Below are 27,983 nucleotides of genomic sequence, written 5' to 3' on the forward strand. Positions count from 1 at the left end.
CTCATGATGTCGTTCGCAACAGTTTTCGATTCAGTCAAGCTTTAGATAATAATGCTAAAAATTACCCAGCACCGTAATAAAATTATGACGTACGAAAATGAAACGTAAAGTTCTGGTTTCCGTTTCCAGTTTTTTTTCCTTAAAATTACCTACAACCTCCCTACGACTTCCTGTCTGTACAAGAACACTGTACATGTTACATGTTCATTTTGGAGACAATCACGGTTTTCATCTAGAGTCAAGAGCTCGAGAAAGTTTGATCGCGGAAACATTTTTTCAAGAATTTATCTTTGAGATTGAGGTAAGAATTCAGTTGTGGTGCATTGTTTTAAGCGTCATCTTACACAAATGTACGTTAAATATATTTGAACGCAAATCAAAAAAATGACGACTATCCCTGCAAACTTAGTGGACTGATTTTAGTTTTTTTCTTTATTCTACTCGCCATGGGGATCATGACGATCCCAAGTAAGAGCGCTACTGTGGGAAACTGTTGAAACTCGGAGATTCATCATTCTGAAGCTAGAAAACTTATAACGTTTATTTCTATTTCATATTCAACCGCAGTCGGTCCAACAACGTGTACGGTGTTTTGTTATCTTTCTTTCTTATTTTCCTAGTAGATTAAAAAATTTATATAAAATATAGGATACATTCCAATTTTTCTCTACAATTTTTTAGACTGTAATATGTTTACCTGTTTTACCTTTGCATTCAGAATCGTTTTTCAAACAAATGTTTATGACACGAAGGAAATTGGTTTGGTTCTGTTTTTATTCTTAGTTATGGCTGAGGATAAAGTTTCGCAATTGAAAGAAGAACTAGGTCTGGAGAGCGAGAGTGCCACAGGTAAAAAAAAAAAGTTTTTCAGCAAATTATGGCATGCACATAGTGGGAAGATGGACAAATTAATTTAATCTTTAACGAGAATAAAGATGAATCCCTATGACGGCGTTGTCACTAACATCTAAAAGAAAATGACAGCTTTTATACATTGAGGAGCTAACCGCTTGTTTCGCTCAGATTTAAGAGTCAGACGTGTGCGGCTATTCATTGACATTTGGAGCCAGTTTGTGCCAGGGTAGATTTATGCTCCACGGGTCGGTTGCCACAGTGTCGACATCTTTGCAAATCTTTTTAAGCGAGAGACACGACGTTCAAAACTTAAAAAGAAAAAAAAAACGCCGTGGTAGATACTATCTCTAGTTCAGGGTACTGGCTTTTTTGACGATAAATCGAGTTTGCATAGTTTAAAAGCGGCCATTAAAGTCGAACGCAGAAAAGGTATCCTAGTATTGTTTTTGTTTAGTTTTTCTTACTTGATAAAACGGCGTGCGATGTATATCACATTTAAAACACGTGGGACAAATCTCTCTTGACACCCTGCTGAATTCCTTGGTTTTTTTTTTGGTTTACAGAAGCTCTCATTTTATCATTTATTTGTAAATCTGTTTACTCATCTTCATGAAAGTTTTGAACCGTAACTACACTTAAAGTTTCACCCGATCGGCCGAGTTCCAAAATTCATGCTAACGCCCGCTGGAGAGCTACAGTTCGACATCATTTCGTCAAGAAAAAATGATGGAACAAAACAAATAAAGAGATTGGAGTTAACAAGTATTAGCTTTGCAAAATTCACCAGCTCATAGAATGGAACTTTAAAGAGTGACGTCACAGTGTTCGTTAAAATTTTTTTTCGAATCCTGAGAATAGCGTTGGTTTCCTTGTAACCTCGTACGACAGTTCTGTTAATGTCTTGTAATTTACTTTGTCTACCCCTTGCTACATTTGAAGCCAAAGTAACTTCATTAGATCCGTATTGTCCTCTCTAATTAAAGTGGCTCACCAAATTTCTAATCGATTTGAATTGTAGCTACATGTAAATAGTACGCGGCAAAAGAAAACCAGATTTAAATGTTTCCTGAGATATTTCCTCACGATGGACAGAAAGTATCCGTGTTGTTAATCAACTCATCCTTCTAGAATTTGTATGATCCTGTAGGTCTAATTACGCACTACACCCCTCGCTTGTCTCTCGCTTAAACTTCGCCGCCTGTTATAGAATACCATTTGGTTGGGTGTGACAAGTTCAATGTCTGATATGCGTTCTTGATCATAAGCTGGCTTTTTTATTTCATTTGTTGTTACAAACTAGACCAGTCATGCTGAACTAAATTTATGCTGCACCGAGCTTAACTTGAAAAGACAATCGACCATTCAGAAGCGTTAAACTATATTTAACCAACAACACATTTAAATTAACTTAGTTACGATACATCTTTTCCACGAAATTTCAGGGAAAGATATATTAAGTGAAGCTTCCTCCAGTGATAAAGGAGTGGATTTGAAAGCTTCTTCGTCAGTTGCAGGTAAGTAGGCCTGACTTGGATTACAATAAAACATCTTCGTGTAGGAAAGTATCTTTTATAAGGATTCATACAATTATGTCATGTCACATGACCCAGACAGCTATGGGAGGGGTAAACAGAATCTAATGATGATGAAAACACAAGTAGTAACAGAAATATGATGATGTTGCAGCGATAAAAACGACGAGGACGATCATTCATACCCTTTTCTTTTAATTTTAGACTCGGAGAAAACTCAAGTTTCACCGGCATCTGGAAAACTGGAGGATTTGGAGATCGAAAGTTCAACAGGTACAGAGTTAAACTGTCAACAGTATAGAAATATTAAAATAAAAGATCTGGTTTATAAATCAAATTTTACTTTACAATGAATTAACAGACAGCCACATATGATACAGTAATGAAATGCTTGAGAACAATAAAAAGCAACAATACTGAGATAGCAGGGGTGAAAAAAAGTGCAGTTATTTTTTGTTGATGTATGCAGAGTAGGGGGTTACTTTCTAGAAATTGATTATCCTTGATCGTTTAAAGGAACTTTCCTAAAAACAGCGGAATATGTTTGATTCTTAATTTATTTTAGGTACTTTGAAAGGGAAAGACTTAGCAAACCAAGGAAAGGTGGATTTGGATGATGAGCTTTCATCAGGTGAAAGAAATAAAACAGTAAATGAATTGCACTTCTTAAGTTTGTGACTACAAAAAGACCTAAAGAAAATAATTAAACGCAAACAACTAGTACTGATTCATTACGGTTCAAAGTTTTACTTTGCTTAAAGTAAAATATTCTTCTTTACCATTTCAAGGTCAATTTGGATTAAACGAGTCAGATGACGGTGACGGCAAATCAACAGGTACAAGTAATTAGTACAAACTCAGAGTATGTGTGAGCCTAAGCCTAAATTAAACACTGGGAAAGCAAGTGAGTTTCGAAAGATTTGACACGGACTGAATAACTTTTTGTGGGTCAATATTTAAGATAGAAATAAAGAAGAAATTATTTTACAACCTTAATCTGCACAATAACCATGCGATGTAAATCTTTTAACTTTTCCAACTAGTTTCGGTCTTAGATATTTTTACATCAAGGGGAAAAACCTTGAATATCTTATGAGATGAAGAAAACAAAAGTCGTTAGTTTCTCACGAGTTAGAGTGTTATTATTATTTATATGTATTGGTATTTTAGTTGGTCACCAGGCCTCCCCTGTAGCAGCTGGAGGAAGCCAGGACTTTTCTGACAACAGTTCACTAGGTAAGAAAAAGAAATAAAGTTTCTTGAGATTTTTTGTATTATCAATGATAAGACAACTGGAAGCGGAAGTTTGTCAACTATGATGAGCAAAGCAAATATTCTTGGCATGAACAATCTAAGAAACCCCTTATCAGTCGCGTTATCACATATTTTGGCCATGAATTTCCCTTTGATCAGTTGATAACTCAAAAAAGATTGAAAATCATTTCTTTGTAAATTAATTGACAGAAAAAAGTGAAGCCGCTTCTGTTGAGAAAAAGCTGAACATGAACGATGCTCCCTTAGCAGGTAAGCGAGGAAGTGAGGTGAAATCAAAGTCTTTAAAATATCGAGCCTGGTGGAGTTTAATTGACCGGATTTATTTCCATACTCTTTTCTCTCTAGCCCTGTTGTGGGAACAGTAAACAGAATCTATTGATAATTAAAACATATATAGTAACAAGATTATGATATTGTTCATGTCGATAAAAACGGTGATGACGACCAGTCAAACCCCTTTTTTCTTTATTTTAGAGCCGGATAAAACTCAAATTTCATCGACACCTGGAAGAATAGAGGATTTAGAGATTGGCAGCTCAACAGGTACTGAGTTAGACTTTAAACATTGTAGAAGTATATTACAATCATCAATCTGATTTATCAATTAAATTTTGGTTGAAAATTAATTAACAGACAGCCACACATAATAAAGTACTGAAACGCTTGAGAACAATAAAAAGCAACAATACTGAGATAACAGGAGCGATAGAGGGTGTAATTATTTTTCTTGGTGTGTGCGGAGTAGGCGATTACTTTCTAGAAATTCATTATCCTTCATCGTTAAAAGGAAATTTCTAAGGAACAGCCCAATATGTCTGATTCTTTATTTATTTTTAGATACCTTGGAAGGGAAAGATTCAGCAAATCAAGAGAAGGCGGATTTGGATGATGAGATTTCGTCAGGTGAGAGAAATGAAAAAGCAAATGAATTTCACTTCTGAAGTTTGTGACTACAAAAAGACCTTTGAAAATACACGCAAATAAAAAAAAAGGCAAAAAACTGAATCATTACGGCTCTAAATTTCGTTTGCTTAAGGTGAAATATTCTTCTTTACCATTTCAAGGTCAATTTGAGTTCAAGGAGTCAGATGACGGTGACGGCAAATCAACAGGTACAAGTAAATAGCGCAAACTTATAATATGCGTGAGCCTAGGCGTCAATTAAACACTGGGAAACAAGTTACAAGGCAAGTGAGCTTTCAAAGATTGAAAATCGATTGAGTAACTTTCTGTTGGTCAATATTTAAGACAGAGACAAAAAAGAAATTATTTTACAACCTTAATCTGCATAATAACCATGCGTTTTAATTTTTTCACTTTTCAAACTGATTTCGGTCTTAGATATTTTTACTTCAGGGGTAAAAACCTTGAATATATTAGGAGATGAAGAAAACAGAAGTCGCGAGTTTCTCTCGAGTAGGAGTGTTATTATTATATATGCATTATTAACCAAGCGTGAGGTCAAGATGGCTGGATAGTGACCAAGTTCTGTTTTTGCATTTTTATGGACCGTGACGAGGCCGAGGTCCATAATAATGCGAAAAACAGAAAACAAAAAACACCGTGCTATTATCCAGCGATCTTGACCGAACAAGCTCGGTTGATAAAGAATTTATTCTATTGCAAAAAAATGTTCCCTAAATAAGAATTAGGAGTGACCTGTTTACTTTGAGAGTCGGGAAAGAAAGCCAACTGTGTTTGTACTTAACAAACTTACGAGAGTCGTTTCTGTTTTCTTTGTTTGGATAATCTTAAGCAACTTTTTGCGTTTCCATAGTTCTAGTTCAATTTTTTTTCATGCGCGGGATCGATGCGGAAAATCCTGGGCGGGCAAGCTGGGCCCATCTTGGACCGCTCGGGTAGCCACGGGATCCGCTTCATCTTGCTCAAGGGTGCTGCGTGCAATGTACTAATTAATGTTTATTGGTATTTTAGTTGGTCACCAAACCTCCTCTGCAGCAGCTGAAGGAAGCCTGGAATTTGCTGACAACAGTTCACCAGGTGAGAAAAAGAAACATAAAGCTTCTTTAGATATTTTGTAGAATTATCAATGACAACTAGACCTGGAAGTTTGTCAACTATAATAAGAAAAGGAAATATTCTTGGTTTCTCGACAATCTAAGTCACCACTTATCAATCACGCTGTTACAAGTTTAGTCCATGAACTGCCTCTTTGACGATTTGATAACTCAGAAAAGAGTGAAAATTATTTCGTTGTTATTTTTATTACAGACAAAAGTGAAGTTACTTCTGTTGAGAAAGAACTGAACATGAAGGATGCTCCCTTGGCAGGTAAGCGAGGAAGTGAGGTGCAATCAGAGTCTTTAAAAAGTTGAGCCTCGTGGAGTTTCGTCGGCCGGATTTATTTCTATTATCTTTTCTAACTAGGAGAGCAATTAAAAGCAACATTACGAAAACCTTAGGCAAAAAAAAAAAATCCCCAATTATTCTTGATCTGGCCCATTAGGTGCAAAGTTTTATGCAAATTCGGGTAGTTATCTTTTAGCAATTTATTATACTTCATCTATTTCAGATAATTTCCAAAGCACAACCCAGTTCTATCTTTTAGGTACGTTGCAGGATAAAGTTACAGCAATCCAAGAAAAACTGGATTTGGATGATGGACCTTCCTCTGGTGAGAGAAAAAAAAAAACCGCAAAAAGATGATTGTATTCTAAATTTATAGCCACTGAGTACAACGAGCGTTATAAAAACAAACCCAAACTGACAAACTCAACACTGACAGTGTGATTGTATTCTAAATTTATAGCCACTGAGTACAACGAGCGCTATAAAGACAAACCCACACTGACAAACTCAACACTGACAGTGTTCTTTGCTCAAAGTGAATTTGTGTTATTTGCTGTTTTAAGATCATTTTGCCTCCAAGAAGGAATCAAATGACGATGGAAGCGAACCAAAAGGTACAAGAAATCATCGATAAAGTAATCATCGATAAAGTAATCATCGATAAAGTAATCATTTACAATAAATATACGAAGTTCATATATATATATATTTTTTTTGAACTGTGGTATTAGATACGTATGATGCACGATCCTCGCAGTAGAGCGCGCTATTTATGCAATAGCGAAAATAAGACCTGAAAAAAATAAGGCCTGTACGGGATTCGAATCACTGACCTCTGCGATACTAGTGCAGCGCTCTACCAATTGAGCTAACAAGCCAACTGGGAGCAGGCCGTTAAGTTGATTCGTAATAAACCCGTGATGATAAATCAGATACAATGTATATATGAAGCTCATATATTTTGAACTGCGGTATTAGATACGTATGATGCACGATCCTCGCAGTAGAGAGCGCTATTTATGCAATAGCGAGTCAGAACTGAGAAAAATCAGGCCTGTACGGAATTCGAACCACTGACCTCTGTGATACTAGTGCAGCGCTCTACCCAAAAAAAAAAATATGAACTTCGTATATTCACTGTATCTGATTTATCATCACGGGTTTATTACGAATCAACTCAACGGCCTGCGCCCAGTTGGCTTGTTAGCTCAATTGGTAGAGCGCTGCGTCAGTATCGTAGAGGTCAGTGGTTCGAATCCCGTACAGGCCTGATATTTTTCAGGTCTGATTTTCGCTATCGCATAAATTGCGCTCTCTACGGCGAGGATCGTGCATTATACGTAAAGTAATCATTGTAAGCCTAAATCTACAGGACATAATACACAAACAAGTGACGCTCGGCGAAGTTTCTGTTTTAAACCAAAGCAAATTAACTTAAAACAGAAATAACTCAATTTGTTTCGCAACTACGAGCGAAGCTTTTGAGGTCCTGTTATATTAAACAATTTTGTGTTTTTTCTCACCCTTTCTATCGTGAGTAATAGTTTCAGCGACTCTAGGCCTTAGTAACTTGAAACAAAAGGAGCACATAGCTTACCCCTTCCAAAATTTGTACAAAAGGACTTAAAAGAACAGAAAGAGTTACTTGGAACAAATGTTACGAGACAAATTTGGAATTTCCACGGATTGAAAACGGATTTAGTGATTGATCGTAAAGCGCTGTTGATCTGTCATTGTAAGTAGCGCTCTATAAGTGATAAATTGTAATTATAAATTGTAATTGTTGTATCAATGGGTCAGTCTTTCTTCACAGAACAGTTCAATACTTGCATCTTCATCGAACAATTCAATACTTTCAGTTCTTTGTTCTAATTGATTTTGTGTCCTTGACTATTTCTAGATTATTCTACATCCAAGAAGGAATCATGTGATGATGGAAGCAAACCAAAAGGTACAAGCTAGAGATAATTCAAAAACTACTAATGCGTGTAAGCCTAAATCTACGCGAAATTGTTTAAGAAGCTCCATATTTAAAATCAACTTAGATAAGGTACATCTTTTCATCGAAATTTCAGGAACAGCTAAAAGTGAAGGTACCGTAAGTGATAAAGGAGTGGATTTTACAGCTTCTTCGTCAGTTACAGGTAAGTAGGACTGACTTGGATCATTAATAATACAACATATTCATAGTAGGAAACTATCTCTTAAGGACTTCGTAGAATGAATTGTTACATGACCCAAACGATTAGGGTAACGGTAAACAGAATCTATTTATAATGAAAACATGAATAGTCACAAAAATATGATAATGTTGATGACGATCATTCAAACCCATTTTTTTTTTTTTTTCAGAGTCGGAGAAAACTCAAGTTTTATCGGTATCTGGAAAAAAAGAAGACTTAGAGATCGGCAGCCCCACAGGTACATAGATAAGCTGTAAATAGTAAAGAGGTATTTCAATCATTAATCTGGTTTCTTATTTAAACTTTGGTTTGAAATGAATTAACAGACAGCTAGCTGCATCTAATACAGGGATCTAATGCTTGAGAAATTTGCAGAGTAGGCAGGTTTCTGTCTTGAAATTTATTATCATCGTTGAAAGGAGATTTCCAAAGCACAACTCAATGTGTTTGATTTTTTATTCATTTTAGATACTTTGAAAGGGAAGGACTCAGCAAACCAAGAGAAGGTGGATTTAAACGAGGAGCTTTTATCAGGTTAGAGCAATAAAACATCAAATAAATCGCTCTTCTCTAAGACCTTTGGAAATTAATCAAACACGCACAACTGAATCACTACGGCTCAAGGTTTTGTTTGCTTAAAGTGTAGTATTCTTCTTTACCATTTCAAGGTCAATTTGGATTGAAGAAGGAGTCAGATGTCGATGATGACAAATCAACAGGTACAAGTAATTAGTGCAAACTCAGAATGTGTGTAAGCTTAGGCGTCAATTAAACAATGGGAAACACACTGCGAAGCGAGTGAACTTTTCGAAGATTTAAAACTGAGTGAATAACTTTCTGTGGGTCAACATTTAGGATAGAAATAAACATAAGAAGAAACTAATTTGAGAGCCTAAATCTGCACAATAACCATGAGTGTTAATCCTTTCACTTCCCTAACTGATTACGGTATTAGTTACTTTTCCCCTTGACGTAGGTCTGCGCAATAGCCACAGGTTTCAATTTTTTTACTTCCAAACTGATTGCGGTATTAGATATTTTCACTTCAGGAGGAAAAACCTTGAATAAGTTAGGTGATGAAGAAAACAAAAGTCACGAGTTTCTCATGAGTAAGAGTGTTATTATTATTGATATGTATAGGTATTTTAGTTGGTCACCAGGCCTCCCCTGTAGCAGCTGAAGGAAGCCTGGACTTTGCTGACAACAGTTCACCAGGTGAGAAAAAAATATAAAGCTTCTTCAGACTTTTTATAGAATTATCGAGGGCCCCATTTAAAACAACTGGACATGAAAGTTTGTCAACTATGATGAGCAACTGAAATATTTTTGGCATCTGAGAGAGCACCTATGAATCGCACTATCACAAGTTTAGTCCATGAATTGCCTCTTTGACCAGTTGATAACTCAGAAAAGAATGAAAGGCATTTCGTTTTAATTTTATTGACCGACAACAGTAAAGCTTCTTCTATTGAGAATAAACTGGATATGAAGTATATTCCGTCAGTAAGTAAGCGAGGAAGTGAGGTGAAATCAAAGTCTTTAAAAGATTGAGCCTGGTGGAGTTAAATGGGCCAGATTTATTTCCATACTCTTTTATCTCTAAGACAGTAATTAACATCAACAATAGGAGAACCTAAGGCCAGAAACATCCCCAATTATTCTTGATCTGGCACATTAGATGCAAAGTTTTATGCGAAGTCAGCCGGTTATCTTTTAGCAATTTATCATCTTTCATCAATTTCAATTGATTTCCAAAGCACAACCCAATTCTATCTTTTTAGGTGCGTCGAAGGATAAAGTTACAGCAATCCAAGAAAAACTGGATCTGAATGATGGACTCTCATCAGGTTGGGGCAAAAAACGCCTAAGAAGATGATTGTATTCTAAGTTTGTAACCACTGAGTACAACGAGCGCTATGGAAACGAACACACTGACAAAATCAACAGTAACAGTGTTCTTTGCTCAAAGTGAATTTGTGTTATTTGCTGTTTTAGATCATTTTGCATCCAAGAAGGAATCAGATGACGATGGAAGCAAACCAAAAGGTACAAAAATTCATTGAAAACTGATGAGTGTGAGCCACAATAAAGTGACGCTCGGCAAAGTCTCTGTTTAAACCAAGACAAGAAAGCTTAAAATGGAATTAATTCAATTTGTTTCCCAACTACGAGCCAAGCTTCTGAGGCCTTGTTATATCAAACAATTTTATACTCTTTCTCACATTTTTTATCGCGAGCTATAAGTTCAGCGAATCTTGTACAAAAGGACCTAAAAACAGTAAGGTTACTCGGAAAAACTGTTCCAAGACAATTTGGAGTTTCGACAGATTGAACACGGATCGAGTGAGTATTAGTGAGTCAGTCTTAGGGATAGAAAATAATTTTTTCTTCACAGCCCAAACATTGTATCGTTACCGCACAATCTAATGTTTTCAGTTCATTGTTCTAATTGAATTTGTCTTTCTTACTATTTCAAGATTATTTTACATCCAAGAAGGAATCCGCAAATGATCATGGAAGCAAACCAAAAGGTATAAGTAAGAGATAATCTAAACTACTAATGTGTGTAAGCCTAAATCTGCGGGAAATTATCTAGAAATCTCCACAATTAGGTGAGACTTGGCACAGCTTCTGTTTAAAACAAGGCAAAATAACTTGGAATGTTCCTATCATACAAATTTTCCTTAGAGTTTTCCAACCATCAAACCAAGGTTTTAAGGCCCTGTTATATCCAACAAATTTGAAGATTTTTCTGACACTGTGTCGTGAGTTTATTTGGTTAAGCGACTATGGGCCGTCAATCGTCAAAAGAAGTACATAAATCAACCAAATTTGTGCAAAACGACTTGAGAATGGCAAGGGTTATTTAGAAATGTTGCAAGAGAAGTTGAACTTTCGAGTGAAAAAAAAAAAATTAAAATAATGGGTAAGTTTTCTTCACAGCTCAAACGTTGCACCATCACCGTGCAATTTGATTTTTTTCAGTATTTTAAGCTATTTTAGACTTAAATATTGTGACTTTATGGGGAAAATCCTGGAATGTATTACAGGTTGAAAAAACGAAAATCACCCCAGATCGCGCCTGTTTTAATTAACCGTTATTTTATATTCAGTTGACGAAGAGACCAATATGGCAGCCGATGGAAACCTGGCCGTTGCTGACGTCGACAGCGGTTTCTCAGGTGAGGAAAAAACTAGACTTTGTCAGATTTTGACCATAATTAAAATGACACAACTCCAACCGTCATTTGTCAGCTATGATGAGCATAACGAATTGTCTCTGTATCGCGACCGTCGAATACACCAGTCGTCGATTGCGCGATCATTGGTTTGGTCCAAGAGTCGCGCCTGTGATCAAAAGAAAATTTATTGATCACGATAAAGAGAACCAGTTCAAGAGGGAATTACAGAACACACAATATGCCACAAAAAAAAAAAAAGACAATCAGTGAAAGTCTTTTCTTTGTCATTTCTTTAACAGACAAAAGTAAGGCTACTTCCGGTGACAAAAACCTGGATTCAAGCAATACGTCTGTGGAAGGTAAATAAGTCAGAAAACTCGGTGAAATTATTAAAGTCTTAACTGAGAGAGGGTAAGCCTGGTATAGAAAAGAAATATCGGCCGAAATGTTGATTGGGACTTTGCAAGATCGATGTTTAACCGAGTTAAGTTAAACGATTGACTCTCGGAAACTGAATTACCTACTTAGGGCAGATTCTTCTCAACAGAAGGGTAAAAGGCAGGAGATAAAAGAGTAAGATACAAAGGACCGTTAAAAATCATAATTGTTTATGCTGTTATCATCACCCCTTTCATTTTAGTTCTCAAAGAGGCACAAGTTGACGCTGCTGAAGGAAACGAGGACTTTGCCGTCAACAATTCGTCAGGTGAGAAATTGATCGTGATCAACATTTAGCATGTGCCATTGATACAAACTCGATGAGGAAGAGTTTAACCTGTCCACAAACAGGGTCAGTTATATCGATTCAATCAAATTGATGCCTTGTTAGTCCAATCAGTGGGGTTAACAACGTGCATGGAAATCAAACTGTATATTCCATGAATTGCACATTCATTAAGGGTCCCTAAGTCGAAAATAAGTTGACTTGTATCACGCGCAAATTATATCTTATATATCGTTGCTATGATTTCAGAGAGCGACAATTCAGGTGATCAACATGTGGATCCAGACGAAGACCCCTTAGTTGGTAAGTGAGACAACCAATGCGTTGAACTAAACGTTAAATCAGACATCCAATTAACAATTACAGTTAAACCGCTGCTTTAAAAGCGCTTTTCATTTAAGTGTTGTTAAACCAAAGCCAAAGCAATGTAAGCGCAAGCCAAAGCTAACAAAATATCACAAAACGTTTTAACCGCTAGTTGCCGTTTTCGGATTTTGGCTACTATAGTCGCCCTTTAGGGATTTTGGCCATTATTGGCCTTTTGGCAATTTTTCCCATTAGTGGCTGTTTAGTAATTTTGGCCACTAGTGGCTGTTTTGAAATTTTGGCCGCTAGTAACCATTTCGATATTTTAGCCACTAGTGATCGTTTCCGAAATTTGGCCACCAGGGGCCGTTTAGCCATTTTGGCCACTAGTGGCCGTTTTGGAATCTTGGTCACTATTGGCCGTTTTCCCATTTCGGGCACTAGAGGTCGTTGCGCCATCTTAGCCACTTCTTGCCGTTTTAGGATTTTGGCCACTAGTGGCCGTTTTCCGTTCTTGGCCTCTAATGACTGTTTTGCAATTTTGGCCATTGGTGGCTGTTTTGCAATTTTGGTCACTAGTGGCCGTTTTGCAGCTTTGGTCACTAGTTACCGTCTTGCCATTTTCGCCACTAGCGGATGTTTTTAAGATTTTGGTCATTAGTGGCCGTTTTGAGATTTTAGCCACTAGTGGCCGTTTTGGATGATTTTGGCCACTGGCGGCTGTTTTGCCATTTTGGCCAAAAGTGGCCGTTTACGAATCTTGCCGACAAGCGGCCGTTTGGCAATTTTGACCACAAGTGGCTCTTTCGCCATTTTAACCACAAGGTACCGCTTTGTCCTTTTGGCCACTAGTAGCTGTTTTAATATTTTGCCCACTAGTGGCCATTTACGAGCGACGTTGTGAATTGACCGAGTGGAAATCGAAAAATGTGGCACATGGTCGAAAAATTGAAAACCTTCAAATTTTTCCCAGAGATACTTTGTAGTGAACATAGAAATGTGGTGATGTTTTGTTTTCAGACTTGCATCTTTATCCTAGAAAATTCACGAAACTGAAACGAGCGTCGGTAGCCGTAAAATGGCGGAAATCAGTGCCCCGAGTAGAGGCAAATGAGCTTTTTTTATGAAAAGTGCTAAGGAAAGCAGGCTCATATTAATTTTATAAATTTGTATAGGAAGGATACAAGCATGGTTTTAGTCAAAAACGGGACCATTTTATTTAATCTGGAGCTCACGGAACACTTTTGAAAATTACCAATATTTCAAAATCCAAATATCGCATTTCGCAGCAAATTTTCAATTATCATTTACTACATGCAGTGTAACTCAGAATCGGTTCAGGTTAAGCTCATGATAAGTGAAAATAGTGTTGTTCTCGAGGATGTAAAAATTAGTCTAGGGCTTTCTATTTTCGCCGAAAAAACCAGGCTGAACTTTGTGAAAATCGCAACATCGGCAGTTACGTCACGACTTAGTCTAATTAGGTACCCTGTGGTTAACGCAGAAATTCCAAGCACTCTTTTACAGTAAGTACCGTGTTTGATCAGGAAATCAGTACAATAAGCTACCCTTGCATAGCTACCGACGACAGACTGGTTTTTATCCCTGCTTTCGTTTCAAATTCTCATCCATTCCACATGGTGAAATTGTTTACAACACCAGATTCCGTAAGCTAGCGGAGGCGTCTGTTTTTCTTGGCATTTTCGGACACATTTAAGTTTTAAGAAAGTTCTAGGGTAAAACTGAGCTTCACTGTGGACTTGAAAGAGGACAGTTCAATCATTTATACCGGTAGATCAAACATTCTTTGACGAAGACGTTGAAGACGGGAGGCAATCTGATACTAGTGTAGATGTTACATACTAAAGCGTCTGTCATGCAAGGCTGAAATTATTTCAATCTTGTTACCACCTTGTAATTTTACGGCCACGAATTTCCGTAACTATGGTCTTTAACAAACTTGTCAATGTGATAATCTTTCTTATCAGTAAGTCATCGCTGTGAGAAAACGTGGGAACGTTGCAAAAAATGGATCAAGAGTTCGAACTGATTTGGTACAAAACTTTTAATTTTGTCAAATAAAACGAAGTGAAATGTTAATATTTTTGGGAGGAACTCTTATTACTACCGTCGTACGGGAAAAAAAGGTGGTTTCTGTACCCTAAAGAAACAAATAGGTAACCTTTAAAAATTGTAAATTGAAAAAGTGAACCGTTCATCTTGAAAATTAGTGAATGGTTAACACCACAGCGTTTAATTTTGAGTAATGGATGCACGTGGGAGGTGTTTAGGTACCACAGAAGCGTAAGGGTCTCGCGGGGCGATAGCCGAGAGAGACTCTGGTTTCTTGAGTGCTTAGTAAACCTTCTTATGGCATACACAACTCAGTAGCGTACGCTGTGGTGTTAAGCATTTGTTTTATAGCATGACAACATACATTGAAGCAAAAAAGTTCCTATTTATGTAACAAATATTACGTGACCAGAAAAAACAAGCGTGCGGAAAACAGTCATTGCATTTCTTCATGTCAGCAACGAATATCCATGAGCAAATGGTAGACACGAAATTGGCCAGTAAGAACGCGCGCTTTACTTTGGTTATGTTATAGTTCAAATTATGGAATGCTGTGAACGGCAACGTACATTAAAGGAAAATATAATTCCAAAACCTCTCTTGTTTTGTTTGAGTTTATTTAACGATTGTTTTCAAAATGTCGTCACGGACTTGCCAATCAAATGTCAACTAAATCTAACCTATCGCGCCTTTGTTGTTTGTGTTTCCCCGCTCTTTAAACCAGTTATTTACTTTTGTTGCCATAAGCTGTTGTTAAGTCTTTGGTTTTCTTGTTGAGGCTGTTTTATCGTTGTTGTCATTGTGGATCACATTTTCTTGATCCACTTGCTCAAAATGTTCTCAAAATCGTAAAACCCATGTTTCATTTGAAAAAATGTGAGGAATGAGCACTCAGTAAATGGACTTGTATAGTTTTGGACATGAGCATTACTTTACTGGGTATCCTAGGTGTTGCAAGTTAGTGGTCATATCGAGTAACGTTTCCGTTTCCCTGCGTTTTTAGTGATAGGAAAGGACTGTCTTCAGCAAGGTAACAAAGAATACATGCAGGAAAATTATCATGGTGCAATACAACTCTACACCGAGGGACTTCAACTTAACTGCAAAGATAATCGGCTGACAGCCAAACTCTACAGTAACAGGGCAGCAGCACATTTCCATTTAGGTATGGAATTTGAATGTTAAAATATTTGTAGTTTACTTTAAAAGTTCATCTTCGAAAAGGGTTATGCGGTCCCATTTTAGGCTACTTTTTCTGAACGTTTATCAATGACTCCAAACAAGTTGAAGAATATCCAGTAATATAATGACTACTTAAGACAAAGAATCCGTATCTTGCAACTTTTATTGGACTAAAAGCCCCGAAGAGAGCTTTATATCACTCACGACTCTTGTTCAACGTTTGGAGGTTAGGGAAGCTCAATTTGTAGGTCCTACTGTTAAAAATAGGGGGGAAATAAATAAGCCAATCCCATTAACACCGTCAATTCCCGTGTGTATTCTACTCTTCCTCCTCTCCAGTCTCCCTTCTTATCTCATTATCGTAGGTGAAAAGATCGAGCTGGTTTTCTTATCACTCAGCCGTGAAAAAAACTCGAAATAGTAGTAAACAGGCCAGTTTAAAGGCGAATCGGATACTCTTTTTACTATCGTATGATATCCCTCTCTTAGGAAACTTTGAAAACAGCCTGGATGATGCCTCGGTTGCCGTTCAATTGGAGCCAACTTTCACCAAAGCCCTTAAGAAAGGTAAGTTTTACTTTAGCCACCATTCAGTAAAAAGGCTCTGGCTACGTTGACATAAAATGTCTCGGCTCATATCTACGTGGTCACACACTGGAAAACATCTTTTGTGTATTGAAAATGCCAATCTTTTGTCTTCTCAATAAAGGCACTTAACTATTTCCCACCAAACATTGTTTTTATAGGAGCTGAGGCTTGTGTACAGCTTAAGTTGTATGATGAAGCAAAGATCTGGTGTCAGAAAGGACTAGCTATATCCTTTGAGAAATTCATTCGTATAAAAGATGTAAAAAGTGCTTCAAACAACAGTCAGACCTGTATTAAGCGATCACCCTGTATTAGTAGGACAGTTGTCAAAGTAGTGAATTTGTTTCTCCTTGATTACTTTAATTTCACTTTTACTAAGCGGTCGTGGTCACCTTTGAATGAGTCCCAAGGGTCTTTTTTGCATTGTCCTCCACCTGTATTAAACGGTCACTTGAAGCGAAACCACCTTTTCTATGTTATTCTATTTTACTTCTTAACTCGTTAGGTCTCGGAAAGAGACGACGAGCATACTATTCATCATTTATGGTCACTACATCTGCCTTCGTTTTGAGGCTAAAACTATGGTGCTGAATAATTAACAAATTCAGTTAAAACTAAAATGTCTAAATCCAGCTTACTAATCACTTTCATCGTGGCCCTCGTCACCTCATTCAGATTCTGGCTTCTTTGTTGAAATCCTCCTGTCATAAAACAGCTTTACAGGGCTAGCACGTGAAGAGGCATGTGGTATCGACCTCTGTGTCACAGGTTAGGTCTGATTGCCATACGTATGGCTGGACTTAGCGAGCACTCATTTCTTTTGAGCACTAATACTGTTTATAAGACTCACTTTTCATTTATTGAAGGCTACAATTTCTCTTGCAATGATAGACTCCCTGCTCGTTCAATTTTCGGGGACGTATAGGGAGTAGCCGAACTCATGTCACACGGTAGTATTGTCGACACGTAGAAGACTTGGTGTTTAAAAGTTAAAGAGCCAATTTGAGGCAATTGCAATGACCTAATCATTTCGGTCCTACAAGAATCATGCCTTGAAGTGCATCAAACGTAACACCAACCTTTCCATTCTGACCGATAGTTTAGATTTGGGTCCAAAGACCTGTTTCACAGCTTTGCAATAAGGGATAAGCTCTTATGTTGTTAGCCCCGGTAGGAAACTACTTTAGATGTCAAAGGCCCAAACAACAGCCTCTTCTTCCATCTAGATATTCCACCGCTAAGACTCGCCTAGACTTTGGCTCGTAAATCCACCTGCTCTCCTCGCTCTTACCCTTCCTTGCTCCAATAAAGCTCAGTGTTAATACCGATACCCCGACGGTTCTTTTCTTAGCTTTCGTATGGTCATGGTCCTCTGCTATAAACATCCTCATGGGTTTCTGCATGTACGGTAGAACTACTGATAGTTTCTCGACGATGTATGGCGGTAATTTGAAGATTGCCTTTTCCTTCAGCAAAATATGTTAACCCTCTCAACCAGAAACACCACCTGTCGCTAAGCTCTGACTACGAGTTGGAGGTATTTATTGACTGTATATCTACTGCTATAATGCCTAAGAGACTAATCAAACTCTCCTCATCGCCAGGGCCTCAAGGATAACGGATTATCCAGCTAAAAGCAATACCCGAGCTTTATCTTGCGCCGTTTCACGTTTTTCCTCAGCTATCGACATCTTGCACACCCGCTTTGCACAGGAAAAACGATACATTATCCATTGTCCTGGCATGAACAATAGATACCAATTTGTCAACAATCTCAGAAACAGGCCCAAGTTTTTGAGGTTTTTTGCAGACATACAAAACAAAGCGCTCAAATGGCGAACAGGCCGCGAGGAGAGTATCGCGTCTTCCCTGCCCAAATATGTCTTAGTCACATGTAACCTCGTCACCCAGCACTGACAAGTGGTGGATCTTAATGTCTTACTCTTTCCACATTCGTGTAATGCACATTTCATTTTCCATCTAAATTAAAGGTTCTCTTTGGATTGCGAACACGCTTTGATGCTGGCCCCAGTTGAGGTTAAAATATTTTAATCTGCCTGCCATTCTCCCTATAGTTCTTGTGTTTTCACAGCTTTTCTCCATCTCTAACTATGATTCAGGAATGTCAATTAAAATAAAAATCTTCCCAGCCGTTGTCCTTCCCCTCTGAAACTGCCAGTTCTAATTCCATCTTAATCAGCACTCATTCGCTGTTTCTCTATTGCTGTCACAGTTCTATCTTTTCGTCATCTGTTAGTCTGTGTGACGATTAAAGCCCTAATCCACCCGTTGTCCCCCAGAGCTCGTTCCATAATTCTTAAAGTGTATGCCATTTGCATCAAACTGGTGGCCCCTTACTTCCTTTTATAACAAACAAACTTTGAAACCTCTTGTAATTCTTAGATGCCCTTTTCTTTTATCCCGTCAAAACATCACGAAATACTTATATATAGTTCTTCAGCCTTTTTGAGCGTATTAAAAACGTTCCTGTTGTGTCAATTTTCGCTAAGATGCAATTCTCCTTGCCTTGGCAAGTTATCATCTTAAGAGATCAATCATTCCATTTCTACTCAAGCATTTAAACAATAATTCCTTGCCTCTCTACGTGTCACCAACTGTCAATTTATCTTAAATCAGAACTTAGCGATCAGACTTTTCCAATGAGTGCATTTGGGGCAAAACGCTTCTCCTTTCTTGGTCAAAAGGGTACGATATCCGTACATTGTTTTATACTGAGTGATATTTGGAAAGCATTTGTTAGTAATCCCTGCTCCTTTGCGCAGATTTCTCTCGAAGTGACTCGACACAATTTATCCCCCGTTCAAATTTATGTTAATGAGTATAAAATGACATTTAAGAGGCAGACAAAGTGGCAAAGCGAACAATAAGAAAAGCTGAAAAGTGGACCACTTAAACGAATTGCACAAGGAATAAATGACTATGTGAATTGCAAAGTAAGTACAGTTATTATCGACAATTTTGTCTTAAAGGTCATTCAAATCTTTGTTGCGACGTGGTTTCAGCGAGTTTTCAACAGCCAAAAAGGCACTTTGCAGTTAGAACATAAAGACGTCTTGCAGTCTATACATGGCATTCACCAAAACACTGAATTAGACAAACCTTGAGCCTTCCACCCTTCCTCTCAGCAGTTTCATTTGACTTAACGATACGAAGATAGGCGATAATAGGGAAAGATTGCGTCATCTACTAAACAAGTGTGTTGGGGAAACAATCGCATCCGGAGAGATAAAGCCACAGCAAGAAAAGGTAAACTTGAGAATCCCTTCATAACTGTTTCTTTAAATAAAATTATGTTAAGATGAAATAAACAATTTTTGATATAAGAGAAAAATCGAGTTTCCAGATGGGATTGGAACCCACGACCCACCGTGATCTAGTCGGATGCTCTAACCACTGAGCTACAAGAGACTCTATGGTGAGCAAGGGTCAATTTGTGGGTATTGACTTCAATACCCACTAATTGGATATTCAAATCCCATCCCGTGGGTATTGGGTATTCAATTGGGTATTTAAATCCCGTGGGTTCAAATCCCATCTGAAAACTCGATTTTCCTCCTATATTAAAAACTGTTTATTTCATCTTTACATGCTCACTTTGAGGGCTGGTCGGTTGCATGTGATGCTTTAATGCATTTGATGCTCTAATGTGACAGCGTGATGCTGTTAGTGAGCTTCTATGCGCTAGCAGAGGTTTGGCTGTGTAGCCGCGTGATGCGGTTCTAGTCAATACCCACTAATAGACCCTTGCTCACCATTGAGTCTCTTGTAGCTCAGTGATTAGAGCATCCAACTAGATCACAGAGGGTCGTGGTTTCAGATCCCATCTGGAAACTCGATTTTTCTCTTGAAATTATGTTAGGCGGCAAAAAAATTTAAAGAGGTTAAAACGAGCATCTCGAGTTCACATCTTTTAATCCAGATCTGGTAACGTAAACCAACCAATTACATCGCTGTGTCGTTACGATCACACGGACATGTAGTAGCCAGTATTGGATGGCGATTGATCCCTCGTCTATTAGGTGCAAAATATTAGCGGCTAAGTATGCCCTAGGAACCTTGTATTATTTCTCTCTGCCAACTCAAGGTGTACCGAGGGCTTTGGACAAGTCATTAAGAATAAAAATGAGCGATAATAATTTTGAATGACGTTTCGGTAACTCGTTCATCCTTTTTTAGTTCTAAATGTCACATTCCTATGAATTCAATCTCTATGACAGAAGCAAGCTGGCAACCGAGTCTGCTCACCTTAGGAGAGCCTCGGACGAGCGCACATTACTGTTAATAGTTAATATGTTTTATAAACAAGGTTCAACTAACTGTTTGATGATGATTCCGATAACTCTCGGACTGTATTCGCAAAGTCATAAAGCTTTCAGGTCGTAGGGGAGATTTGAGTCACACTTAGAGCAAGATAGATTCGATCTCGTCGGTTCTGTTTTTGCCGGCAAAGCTGTCACCATTTTGAAAACAAAAATCAAATTTTAAAAACTTTTTGGTCCTTTTTGTCGATCTGAAAAACTTTTTAGGCACTTTTTACTACTCAATATGAAATTATGATGGTTTAAATAACTATAACAGTTATTTTTAGTCAGAAATTATTTCATACGTCAACTATTTCTATCCATTTAAATCGTCAGTGTGTATTTTTCACGTGACTTAAAACTTCTAGTATTTGAAATGAACGGCGAACCACGCACTTAAGAACCAGTTTTCAGTCGTATTATAATTCTATTATAGGTTAAGATTGTTTGCCGCCTTACTGGAAGAGTATTGGTGCACATAGTGGAAAATGAGGGGACAGAGAGGAACAATTCAGAAGCTGTTTAGCACCTAACACTTGTCGATCTTTCCGAAGTCACATTCAATTTCAGTGATAAATAATTTCTCTGTTTCGTCAGACATCCACACTGAAATAATTTCCGTTTTTCTTACTCGCTTCTATAGACAAAACTTATCTTCAAGCTGTTTAAGATGACATTACTCCCACCCAGAACATCAAAAAGTGATTAGCCTTTAGGCCGAAGTCTTGCAAAAGATACTTACGGTCTAATGATTATCAATTGGCATATTTCAATGGCTTAGACATAAGCCTGCCCCTCCATCACCTCATTTTTTAGCGCTTAGTCACTTTCACAAAGACGACATGTCATTCGAAAATCCACATCGAACGAGGATTCATAAAACCTTTGTACTAGTGTATCTCATAGACCAATCACGAAGGTCTAACAAGGAAACTAGTTGTCTCTGGCCTTTAATGCAAGACCTTCATTCGGACCTAAAACTAAGTGTTCGAATAATAGTATAATAAAAGTTTGCGACACATTTCCAAACCCTTAGGAAGACTTAAACAAGACAGTAAAACGTATGGCCAGACAAGTGAAAGACAATGCCAGGGAAGGAAGAAGCTATGAAAATCTTGGCAATGCTTATGATGGTCTAGGACAGTTCAAAACAGCCATCGAGTACCATAAACATCGCCTAGAATTTGCCAAACAAGTAGGAGCCAAGGCTGCAGAGGGATACATTTCTGCAAATCTTGGCATTGTTTATCATTGTCTAGGACAGTTCAAAACAGCCATCGAGTACCATAAACGTCACCAAGAAATTGCCAAAGAAGTGGGAGACAAGGCTGGAGAAGGAAGGAGTTATGCAAATCTTGGCAATGCTTATCATGGTCTAGGACAGTTCAAAACAGCCATCGAGTACCATAAACGTCACCTAGAAATTGCCAAAGAAGTGGGAGACAAGGCTGGAGAAGGAGGGAGTTATGGAAATCTTGGCAATGCTTATCATGGTCTAGGACAGTTCAAAACAGCCATCGAGTACCATAAACGTCACCTACAAATTGCCAAAGAAGTGGGAGACAAGGCTGGAGAAGGAAGGAGTTATGCAAATCTTGGCAATGCTTATCATGGTCTAGGACAGTTCAAAACAGCCATCGAGTACCATAAACGTCACCTACAAATTGCCAAAGAAGTGGGAGACAAGGCTGGAGAAGGAAGGAGTTATGCAAATCTTGGCAATGCTTATCATGGTCTAGGACAGTTCAAAACAGCCATCGAGTACCATAAACGTGACCTAGAAATTGCCAAAGAAGTGGGAGACAAGGCTGGAGAAGGAAGGAGTTATGCAAATCTTGGCAATGCTTATCATGGTCTAGGACAGTTCAAAACAGCCATCGAGTACCATAAACGTCACCTAGAAATTGCCAAAGAAGTGGGAGACAAGGCTGGAGAAGGAAGGAGTTATGCAAATCTTGGCAATGCTTATCATGGTCTAGGACAGTTCAAAACAGCCATCGAGTACCATAAACGTCACCTACAAATTGCCAAAGAAGTGGGAGACAAGGCTGGAGAAGGAGGGAGTTATGGAAATCTTGGCAATGCTTATAATGGTCTAGGACAGTTCAAAACAGCCATCGAGTACCATAAACGTCACCTAGAAATTGCCAAAGAAGTGGGAGACAAGGCTGGAGAAGGAAGGAGTTATGCAAATCTTGGCAATGCTTATCATGGTCTAGGACAGTTCAAAACAGCCATCGAGTACCATAAACGTCACCTAGAAATTGCCAAAGAAGTGGGAGACAAGGCTGGAGAAGGAGGGAGTTATGGAAATCTTGGCAATGCTTATCATGGTCTAGGACAGTTCAAAACAGCCATGGAGTACCATAAACGTCGCCTAAAAATTGCCAAAGAAGTGGGAGACAAGGCTGGAGAAGGAGGGAGTTATGGAAATCTTGGCAATGCTTATCATGGTCTAGGACAGTTCAAAACAGCCATCGAGTACCATAAACGTCGCCTAAAAATTGCCAAAGAAGTGGTAGACAAGGCTGGAGAAGAAGGGAGTTATGGAAATCTTGGCAATGCTTATCATGGTCTAGGACAGTTCAAAACAGCCATCGAGTACCATAAACGTCACCTAGAAATTGCCAAAGAAGTGGGAGACAAGGCTGGAGAAGGAAGGAGTTATGGAAATCTTGGCAATGCTTATCATGGTCTAGGACAGTTCAAAACAGCCATCGAGTACCATAAACGTGACCTAGAAATTGCCAAGGAAGTGGGAGAGAACGCTGGAGAAGGAAAGAGTTATGGAAATCCTGGCAATGCTTATGATGGTCTAGGACAGTTCAAAACAGCCATCGAGTACCATAAACGTCACCTAGAAATTGCCAAAGAAGTGGGAGACAAGGCTGGAGAAGGAAGGAGTTATGGAAATCTTGGAAATGCTTATCATGGTCTAGGACAGTTCAAAACAGCCATCGAGTACCATAAACGTGACCTAGAAATTGCCAAAGAAGTGGGAGACAAGGCTGGAGAAGGAGGGAGTTATGGAAATCTTGGCAATGCTTATCATGGTCTAGGACAGTTCAAAACAGCCATCGAGTACCATAAACGTCACCTAGAAATTGCCAAAGAAGTGGGAGACAAGGCTGGAGAAGGAGGGAGTTATGCAAATCTTGGCAATGCTTATCATGGTCTAGGACAGTTCAAAACAGCCATCGAGTACCATAAACGTCACCTAGAAATTGCCAAAGAAGTGGGAGACAAGGCTGGAGAAGGAAGGAGTTATGCAAATCTTGGCAATGCTTATGATGGTCTAGGACAGTTCAAAACAGCCATCGAGTACCATAAACGTGACCTAGAAATTGCCAAAGAAGTGGGAGACAAGGCTGGAGAAGGAGGGAGTTATGCAAATCCTGGCAATGCTTATCATGGTCTAGGACAGTTCAAAACAGCCATCGAGTACCATAAACGTCACCTAGAAATTGCCAAAGAAGTGGGAGACAAGGCTGGAGAAGGAAGGAGTTATGCAAATCTTGGCAATGCTTATCATGGTCTAGGACAGTTCAAAACAGCCATCGAGTACCATAAACGTCACCTAGAAATTGCCAAAGAAGTGGGAGACAAGGCTGGAGAAGGAGGGAGTTATGGAAATCTTGGCAATGCTTATGATGGTCTAGGACAGTTCAAAACAGCCATGGAGTACCATAAACGTCGCCTAAAAATTGCCAAAGAAGTGGGGGACAAGGCTGGAGAAGGAGGGAGTTATGGAAATCTTGGCAATGCTTATCATGGTCTAGGACAGTTCAAAACAGCCATCGAGTACCATAAACGTCGCCTAAAAATTGCCAAAGAAGTGGGAGACAAGGCTGGAGAAGAAGGGAGTTATGGAAATCTTGGCAATGCTTATCATGGTCTAGGACAGTTCAAAACAGCCATCGAGTACCATAAACGTCACCTAGAAATTGCCAAAGAAGTGGGAGACAAGGCTGGAGAAGGAAGGAGTTATGGAAATCTTGGCAATGCTTATCATGGTCTAGGACAGTTCAAAACAGCCATCGAGTACCATAAACGTGACCTAGAAATTGCCAAGGAAGTGGGAGAGAACGCTGGAGAAGGAAAAAGTTATGGAAATCTTGGCAATGCTTATGATGGTCTAGGACAGTTCAAAACAGCCATCGAGTACCATAAACGTCACCTAGAAATTGCCAAAGAAGTGGGAGACAAGGCTGGAGAAGGAAGGAGTTATGGAAATCTTGGAAATGCTTATCATGGTCTAGGACAGTTCAAAACAGCCATCGAGTACCATAAACGTCGCCTAGAAATTGCCAGAGAAGTGGGAGACAAGGCTGGAGAAGGAAGGAGTTATGCAAATCTTGGCAATGCTTATCATGGTCTAGGACAGTTCAAAACAGCCATCGAGTACCATAAACGTCACCTAGAAATTGCCAAAGAAGTGGGAGACAAGGCTGGAGAAGGAAAGAGTTATGGAAATCTTGGCAATGCTTATCATGGTCTAGGACAGTTCAAAACAGCCATCGAGTACTCTAAAAGCGCTCTAGAAATTGCCAAAGAAGAGGGGCAAATGCTGGTGATTGCTAAGACGCAATGTAATCTTGCTGTCACTTATGAAGGGCAGGGATATCTCCAATTGGCCCTGGACTATTTTGTTTCCAGTGGGGAGGTTTTTAATGAGCTTCGTGCTACTCTTCTGACTCACGATGTATGGAAGATCTCGTTCCGAAATGTTTACCAAACAGCATACAAGGGTATTTGGCGCGTTCTTTTGAGACAGGGTGAGGATGTCAAGGCTCTTCTTGCTGCCGAGGAGGGACGTGCACAGGCTCTAGGAGACTTGGTGGATGCAAAGTATAACTTAGTACAGGCCTACGCTCGGTGGAGCTCTGGAAAACGCTCTGATTGCCTTTCACTAAAAAACATTTTATCAGATGCAGTTTTTCTAGCAATCACCGGACCTTACATTGTTTCGTGGGTTATTCGGAATGGGAAAGTCGTCGGATCGAGAATGAAGCATGTGAACAACTTTGTTTACCAGGATGAATTAGAATTCTATATCACCTCTCTGAATAAGGCTACTCGCTCACAAGTCAATGCAACGGCTGCTGTTGAAAGGGAAATAAGTTTACCTGAAGTGGGCCGAGATGGAAAAGGAGCGAACGATGACTCCTTGCGAAACTCCATGACAAATGCCCTGAGGAAGCTCCATGATATCATAATTACTCCTATCGCTGATTTGGTGGAAGGGGATGAAATTGTATTTGTTCCTGAAGGTCCACTCTGCTTGGTGCCTTACGCTGCATTGGTGGATTCGAATTCAAGGTATCTGTGCGAATCTTTCAGGATTCGAGTGCTTCCATCCTTATCCATTTTAAAATCAATCACTGACTGCCCGAAAGAATTTCATGTTAAAACCGGTGCCCTGCTCGTGGGTGATCCGTGTTACAAACAGGTTATTCATCAGGAGAAATTGCTGAGTCAACTTCCGGGTGCAAGGAAAGAGGTGAAGATGATTGGAGAAATCATCGGCATTGCTCCTCTTATTGGAGAGGAGGCGACAAAGTACGAGGTACTAAGGCGAGTGTCCTCAGTTGCCCTAATTCACATTGCAGCACATGGTATAAAAGAAACAGGAGAAATTCTCTTGGCACCAAGCATCAAGAGGACAACTTGTCAAGCTCAAGAGGAAGACTATTTACTGAGAATAGAAGACGTCTTACAAGTTGGGCTGCGAGCGAGGCTGGTTGTGTTGAGTTGTTGTCACAGCGCTTGCGGAGAGGTCATGGCCGAGGGTGTGGTTGGCATTGCACGGGCGTTCTTGGGTGCCGGTGCTCGATCCATTCTGGTATCCCTGTGGGACATTGCCGACGATGGTACTCTGATGTTTATGAAATATTTTTACGGAGCCCTGGCTGAAGGAAGGAGTGCCAGTGAAGCTGTCAATCAAGCCACGAAGTGCATGAGAGAGACTGCAATGTTTAGAAAAGCGTATTACTGGGCGCCTTTTGTCCTCATTGGAGATGACGTGAAACTGGAATTCACCGAGATGTAGATGTTCTCAACGTGAGTGCACTTTTAATTTTGTCCAATCAAGGAAAAGTGAGATGTTAATCATTACTTTATCCTTACATTGACAACTCTTGAATTAGGACTTGTACATCTTTTCAGCTACTCTGAGGTCAAATTCAGTTTTATCTTTTTAAACTTCACTTTGATCCAACAGCCGAGATAGAAGGTGCATAATGCAAAGAGAGCAAAAAAACCAAGGACATGTGTTTTGAGTTGAGTCACTGCGTTCAATAAAGCACGGGACTTAGGTTCATTTTGTTGGGGCTTGTTTACATGGAGGTTAGGGACTCCAGGAAAGTAGTACCCGCCTGTCCAGATAATCTCTTATTTTATGGTAATCACGTTTACATGATGAGGGGGGTAACCTGCCTTGGCAGGTTACTTGGTCTGTCCGACAATTTGCCATATAAACGTGTCAAGGTGGGGTGATCCGCCCGGGGTTGCGTTCATGAGCAAGCACGCCAACAATAACTCACCCCGGGATTCCGGAGTTATAAGATTGTATGTAGACGAGGACTATTTTTCGACCACGGCTAGGCGGGCTACTTCATTCATCTAGGGTCCCCATCCCCATGTTGAGAGTCCCTTATAGGAACTCAAGAAATACCTCAAATTTGAATATGCCTCTATATCTCGTAGTTCTTTCATTTTTCTTTTAGGTCATTACAGAGGGATTTGTGTGTAGACGAGACATGACTAGATCCCTGGTGTGTGGCATCGATCAATGGTAGATTGAACTAACAGAGGGAAACCATAAATTAAACGTCAAGCAGGGGCTGGAAGTATTAAACAGCCTGTTGCGAGGCAATTATTAAAGAAGCGACTTTAATTGCAACCAAAGCGATCAATTGTATGTACAGTTCAAAACTCTTTTTGGACTTTCATCATATTCAGTTTTGGGGATTTATACTGATGAAAATCAGAGGACATTGTCTGTGGATTTTGAGTAGCTAATGTTGCGGCCATACGGAGGACATATTATGTAGACAAAACATTTGAACTATTTTTACATGGTCTCCGTTGGGATTTTTCAGCAACTTTTTATAAAAAAAGCGATGTGCAACTTTATGTGGTTTGTTATCAAGTCATTTTCACAGACACAAACAACAATTTTATGATTTTCCGAACAGCTTTAAGCATAAGCTAATTACCAGGTTTCAATTTTGGTGTTACAGATAATCTAAAGATATTTTACCTTTGAAGTTTTTGGCTTGCATTTTTTTAAAATGCATTTTAAATCCTTATACCACTTTCCACTTTAGAAGTCATGTACTATTGGAAAAACCTAGAGCAGACATTGTATTAAATTATGAAATGCGGTAAGAAAGGAGTTCCTTTGCATTTACTTCGTACATAATCCAGTTGTAGTCCATTTCATCAACACG

General features: G+C 39.0%; 1 protein-coding gene and 1 pseudogene across 2 annotated transcripts in view; one reads left to right on the forward strand and one right to left on the reverse strand.

Moving 5' to 3' along the window:
• LOC148731732 (uncharacterized) overlaps positions 1 to 27,983 on the reverse strand; it is a 152,897-nt pseudogene that overhangs the window by 33,339 nt on the left and 91,575 nt on the right. The gene's annotated exons all lie outside the window — the stretch shown is intronic.
• Positions 11,635 to 27,936, forward strand: LOC148731736 (uncharacterized). The gene is made up of 8 exons (XM_088761939.1): positions 11,635 to 11,696; positions 11,978 to 12,043; positions 12,311 to 12,364; positions 15,444 to 15,605; positions 16,112 to 16,189; positions 16,369 to 16,541; positions 21,569 to 26,592; positions 27,258 to 27,936. Exons 4-7 carry the CDS (start codon positions 15,485 to 15,487, stop codon positions 26,579 to 26,581), a joined length of 5,385 nt encoding a protein of 1,794 aa, XP_088618065.1. The 5' UTR covers positions 11,635 to 11,696; positions 11,978 to 12,043; positions 12,311 to 12,364; positions 15,444 to 15,484; the 3' UTR covers positions 26,582 to 26,592; positions 27,258 to 27,936.

This window comes from Stylophora pistillata, chromosome 5 (assembly GCF_964205215.1).
Source record: "Stylophora pistillata chromosome 5, jaStyPist1.2, whole genome shotgun sequence".
Lineage (NCBI taxonomy): Eukaryota > Metazoa > Cnidaria > Anthozoa > Scleractinia > Pocilloporidae > Stylophora > Stylophora pistillata.